Source organism: Euphorbia lathyris, chromosome 2 (genome assembly GCF_963576675.1).
Source record: "Euphorbia lathyris chromosome 2, ddEupLath1.1, whole genome shotgun sequence".
Taxonomy (NCBI): domain Eukaryota; kingdom Viridiplantae; phylum Streptophyta; class Magnoliopsida; order Malpighiales; family Euphorbiaceae; genus Euphorbia; species Euphorbia lathyris.
This window is the reverse complement of record NC_088911.1, coordinates 33,594,908-33,600,795: the sequence shown is the minus strand read 5'-3', so window position 1 is coordinate 33,600,795 and position 5,888 is coordinate 33,594,908. Positions and strand designations below refer to the sequence as shown.

The window sequence follows — 5,888 nt, the reverse complement described above, 5'->3', positions numbered from 1 at the left end:
TATAATAGCGAGTCAGAGGTAACGACAAGGTAATGCTATTGCTGGACGTACATCTCAAACTTCCAAGCCTCATGTGTCCACAGTTGCTCCAAAGGTCGAAGGGCTTGTAGATACTCATGCTTCTTCAATCAGCATGAGCCCTAAGGATGAAACTTTCAAGGCATCCACTATGACGGCTTCTCCTATTGTTCAGCCACCGAAAGCTCCTGAATAGGCTATCCTTTTACTTTCAACAGAAGCTCTATCAACTGCTGCTCATTCATACATGGAAGTCTCAGACTCGACTGATAAGAAAAACATTCATATCTCCCATTTGGTGTCATCAACGAAGAACCCTTTGATGGTGAAGCCATTATCTTTTCATACCTCTAATTAAGCTTATGAAAGGTGATGAACCTTAACTTTAGCATGTTCTTTATACTTGGACTCCAATTTCTTTTTGTTAATTTAATTTTACGAAATGAATTGTTTAGAGCTGAAGGCCCTGAAGCGAAAGACTTCAGATCTTGCAAAGGAGAGTGAGATTCTTTTGAAGAAGCCTAAGACTAACATGATTGCTAAAGCGAAGGAGATTCATGTAGATACAACTCAGACAGTAAAGAATGCGGAGACCATGTTGAATCCCTTAACCTTGCTTTTGGTCCTTTGTCCAATCCGAATGAGCTGATACATTTCAAGGAGTACCACACATCAAAAGTATATGCTTTTTCTTTACTTGGGTGTAATTGACCTGAAGCAAAGTAAGCTTTTGGGTTATTAAAAAATTTAAGTTCAATATCTCTCATCCTCACTCTGCTAAAGAAAGTAAAAATTAAATAAACTTGAAAAGCACTTAGGAGTACTTTGACCAAAAATTTGTTAAACAAAAAAGCAAAACCCATCTGTATCCTAAAAAACTGAAACTCACTTTCATGTTACCATTTGGATTAACCCCGTAGAACGGTGATATCCAAAATTTTATCATTTGACATGTACTATTATTTGATAACATTTGTCCCATGGAGTATTCTTATAGGTGACATTTAACCCATTTTGAAAGGAAAGTTAACTGATTTGTTAAATTTTTGCTACATGACACCAATTCTAGCATGTAAATATAACATTTTTTTTTTCTATACAGACTTAATATATGGACAAATAAGAAAAAATCACTCTTTATTTATCTGCATATTAAATATATATGGAAAAAAAATTAAATCAATTACTATATGCATGTCACGTGTTAAAAATCGTATCACGTGCAAAGAAATTTACTAAATCAGTGTTGGCTTTCCATCCAAAATGGATTAAAGGTAATCTAAAGGAATATTTGAAGAGGCAAATGTTACCACACCACAACGAGCATATGGCCAAATTTTGAATATCACAAGGCCAAACATGGATTTAATCCATTACCATTTCCTTCAAAACAATGTAACTAAAAAAAATTCGATCAAAACAATCCATACTACATCTTACAAAAAAAAAAAAAAATATATATATATATATATATATATATATACAAGGGTAAAATACATTTAAGACAATAAATTACCGGTACTAACATCATAACTCCTAAACTTCATTTATTAACATAAAACAAAATTTAATGAAATGAAAAATAATATTATTACTTAGTTAAATCTGAAAGCTTACACGTAAAAGCAAAGGGAAAAGCCAGTAAGAGACATCAGATACCATCTAAATATTATTTCCATAGAAATCATCGGTAATGCCTACAAGAAGCCATAACTATTATTACTCGTTACATTCATAGCTAGAGCTGCAAAACTAAAATCTAGGATAACTAAAGTGACCATCTGAGACTTGAAAATTAAGACTGATTTTCCGGTAAGCACGAGTTCTTCAACAACAGAGCATATATAATTCTGGCTCTAATTTGGCTAACTAGTAGATATTTGATTAGCATAATCATTTTTTTTTCCATTACTACGCCTACTCTTATCTCCCCTTTTTTGTTTTTTAATCTAGGTGTGACCAATACAAAGATTGTGAACAAGGATCTAAACTCTGTAGTGTGATTCACAAGGGTTCATCAAAGATTGTAGACAAAAGCAATCCCTGTACAAACTTGCTTCTCCTTCCCTTCTCAACTTGTTCTTTGTCTGACAATGGAGAATGATCATCCCTACAACGATAAATACCATAAAAGGGAGCACAATAATAAAATCATTGCATAATCTAGAACGGGAAAAAATTGTTGTATCATTGCTAATGATTTCAAGACCAGTATGTCAAACAAACTTAGGACATAGTTATGCACTAAGATTGGACCAATATGTTAGCATTTCTAGCTTGACACCAAAGGGCTTGGGAGTTTCCATTTGATTCCAATTGGTAACTACTAGGATCTTCATGGCTTCACCTATTCTACATTCCAATCTATAAAAAGAACTTCAACACATAAGCTCAAACTATTCTATACAGCTTCCTCATCAACCATAGCATCCTGTAAAACTCCTTCTTAAGGAAAATTCCTTAACAGTTCAGCATATGATGATCATGTAAATGTTCCAAAAACATAAGCGGTAAAGTCCATTAAATTGCAATAAAAAAAAACTAACCTTATTACAATATTTTCCTCAAAGCTTTCCTCTTTTATTGTGATGACTGATGAACAATCAGACTGTGAACTTTCCGATTTATCAGCCGGTGCAGCATTGTAAAGGAATGAAAGCAAAGGATCAGGTGCCATCTTGGATGAAGAAACACCTGGAGATGGTGCCTCAAGTACTGATTGCAAATAATCATCTTCTAGCTCCTTCTTTAGAAAAGAGAGACTTGAATAAGGATCATCTTTCTGCAGCTTTAATTTTTGCAAACGGTATTCTCTAGTCAAGGATATCAAAATATAATTTCACCTCAAATGAAAAGAAGAACAACACACATCTCAACTGATTATAAAAGCGTAGACGCAGCAAAGGAGCTTCTTGAACAATAAATATTGTAATCAAGGATCCAACCAAAAACGGAAAAAAAAAAAAAAAAAAGTATCCAAATTAAGTGAATAGAAAGGATATTTTGAACATGTATCCATGTTGGGTTGTTATATGTTGAACCAAATCCATCCCCGATCTTGTGCCACAGACAGGACATATCTGCAATCATTAAATATCATAAGGCAAGCACATTTAATTAAGAAACCACCGTATAGATCCTTCATGCGTCCTACTAATATTTATCTCAATTCTACAACAGTAACTATGTTGTATTAAACTACCTCGTTAATAGCAAGATTATTGAACATAATAACGCTTTAAGATATCTTCACATTCTTTCAACATATTGATACATGTGAGTTTAGATTTCAAAATAAATGCTTAAATTTTCAATGACTACAATGAATCCATTTCTTAAGAAATGTTCATCGTCCTTTTTTAGTATCCTTCATCTCTTTCCCCTACCTATTGCATAAGAAATCTATTTGAAAACTTCCCTTCTCTTTACCAGACAACCTGTGAATCTAGAAACCAAGGTTTGAACCCAGTTCCTCTTTTTGCTAATGAAGTAAATATCATCCTCCAAATTCAATGTGAATGGTGGTTAGACTTAGAAAGCCTAGGGCACGGTTGTATTGTTTAAAACAGTTTACAATCTTCAGATTGATTTTAAACATGGGCATCAAACAGAGAATAAATATCAGAGACAAGTACATATTAACATAATAATGACTGAACCTAAAGCAAAACTATCATGATGCAAATGAAACATAGTTGGATAAGATGGATGAATAGTCAAAACAAACAGGCAATAATAAAATAGACAGTTTATAGCTGAAACTGAACTGTTTAGACTATTCTCTTTTGCTACCTACCGTTTTTTTTCCTTGAACAGTTACTCTTCTATAATGAAGAAAAGAATGATATAAGAACATATACAATTAAATAAGTAAAACATCACTTCAAAAGACAAAACACAGCCCCAACAATTTAAAGCTGAAAAACAGAAAAAAAGCAATCAAAAGATACAACAGCTTATTCAACGAAAATTATAATCCATAAATGATCAAAAGCGATAAAATTAACAAGTGAAATTAGCGATTGAAGCTGCGACCCACTGTCAATAATGACGACAAAGGTAATATAGTAGAAGAAAAAGATACTTTTAGGAGAAAAAGCTTTATACCCCAGACTTTGCTTCGAAAGGATGATCGTATTCGATATGGCTGCATAATTCGACTAAATCAAGATCCTCGGAGCAAAAAGGACAAGGGTACTCCACCTTAATATCATCATCATCATAGTCATCTACATCTTCATAATCCAGACAAAGATCTAGTTCGAAGGAAAACCAACATCGCATATTATTTTAGAAGACGAAGAAAGGGCTAGTAAAATAAAATAAAATTGGAGAGGAATTTACCAGAGAAAGATCTAATAGCAGAGTGATAGGTCCTTGAATAGGAGGAGTGACCAAAACCCCAAGAATCTTCTGCCATTACTAGACCGACTCTTAGCTACGAGTTGAAGAAATTCTGGGTAAGGTGCCAAAAACTAATGTGTTCTATAGAGTCGGCGAAATATAAGCAACGTAAGAAGCAGCAATTGAAATTCAGGGAAGACTCGGTGGAATTTTTGCGCTGTACGGATTCTTGTGAAAATCGGAAATGACCTCCAACTCCCGCGCTTATTAACCCCAACTCTTTAACAGCCCTTTAGGCCGACCCATTCCTTTTGCATATCTCTAAAAGGACTTTTTACACCCCTAATATTTTACTATATACAACTTATTTAACACTTTTTTTTATAAGATAAGGAAATAATATATTTTCGGGATAAGTTACCAAATAGGTCTAAGGTTTTTAGGAAAGTACCAAATTAGGTTTAACGTTCAAAATAGCATCAAGATAGGTTTAATGTTTACAACATAACATCAATTTAGGCTTAACGTTTATAATATAACATCAATTTAGACATTACTAATAGATCGTGACATGTCATCCGTTAAGTCGTAGAACTCAGTGCCACATCACAATTTTTAACATTCTACATGGCAATTAAAATCATCCAAATTATTGTGCACTGCACGTGACCCCCTAATTCAATCATATTCCTTACATCGATTTTCCACGTTCATTTCTCTGTCGATTCAAATCTTTCATTCAATCTCTGCGACTTTCCAGTGCTCCCCCTCTTCTCATCTTCATCCCTTCTCTCATTTTCTTCCTTTGAACCTTAACCCTAACCATTTCGGATTGTCTACAACCATGACTTATGCTAGTTTCACGTGAGAATGAAGATTTTGAAGTTAGTAAAAGTAAAGTTACATCATCATTAGACCACATTTATCATGTAACCTCTCCCTTTTTATTCATGGTCTTTGAAGGAAAAAAGCATCATGAGGTCCCTGATCTTTCATTATTTGGTGTATTAAACCATCGATCTTTTATTTAGATACATTGAGCCCCTGATCTTTCATTGTTTGGTGCATTAAGTCCTCGATTTTTCATTTAGACACATTGAGCCCTTGATCTTTCATATATGGGTGTATTAGGTCTTTTTGTAAATCAATTCATATATGAGTGTATTAAGGGCCTGTGTGGTTCAACTGCTAGCTAATAGATGTTGCTGTTGCTGTTAGCTTTTTGCGGTTGTAGTAAGTTGTTTGTTATTAGTTGTTTAATGGCAAAAAGCATCCTGAGGCCCCTGATCTTTCATTGTTTGGTGCATTAAGCCCTCGATCTTTTATTTAGACACATTAAGCCTCTGATCTTTCATCATTTGGTGCATTAAGCCCTCGATCTTTCATTTATACACATTGAGCCCTTGATCTTTCATATATGGGTGTATTAGGCCCTTCCGCAAATCAATTAATATATAAGTTTATTAAGGGCATGTTTGGTTATGTTTATATAACTGCAGCATTTCGCATTTTCTCTAGACATTGCA

General features: G+C 33.9%; 1 protein-coding gene across 2 annotated transcripts; it reads right to left on the bottom strand.

The window, feature by feature from the left end:
* Positions 1-463: 463 nt before the first annotated feature.
* On the bottom strand, positions 464-4,615 carry LOC136217703 (protein DEHYDRATION-INDUCED 19 homolog 5). Of its 2 annotated transcripts, none has more exons than XM_066004344.1 (5): positions 4,363-4,615; positions 4,126-4,274; positions 3,021-3,098; positions 2,565-2,824; positions 464-730 (listed from the first exon to the last, which is right to left on the bottom strand). In XM_066004344.1, exons 1-5 carry the CDS (start codon positions 4,436-4,438, stop codon positions 712-714), a joined length of 582 nt encoding a protein of 193 aa, XP_065860416.1. In that variant the 5' UTR covers positions 4,439-4,615; the 3' UTR covers positions 464-711. The 2 variants fall into 2 exon arrangements, with proteins under 2 accessions (XP_065860416.1, XP_065860415.1); XM_066004343.1 differs by lacking the exon at positions 464-730 and adding an exon at positions 1,666-2,128 and having other exon boundaries at positions 4,363-4,612.
* Between the last annotated feature and the right edge of the window lie 1,273 nt (positions 4,616-5,888).

Excerpts from the sequence above, each read along its gene's own strand:
- LOC136217703 (XM_066004343.1), bottom strand. The coding sequence starts at position 4,438 with ATGGCAGAAGATTCTTGGGGTTTTGGTCACTCCTCCTATTCAAGGACC. Across the intron at positions 3,099-4,125 it reads CTTTCGAAGCAAAGTCTGGG|ATATGTCCTGTCTGTGGCAC; the intron begins GTATAAAGCTTT and ends TAATGATTGCAG. Across the intron at positions 2,129-2,564 it reads GAGGAAAATATTGTAATAAG|GGATGATCATTCTCCATTGT; the intron begins GTTAGTTTTTTT and ends TTATCGTTGTAG.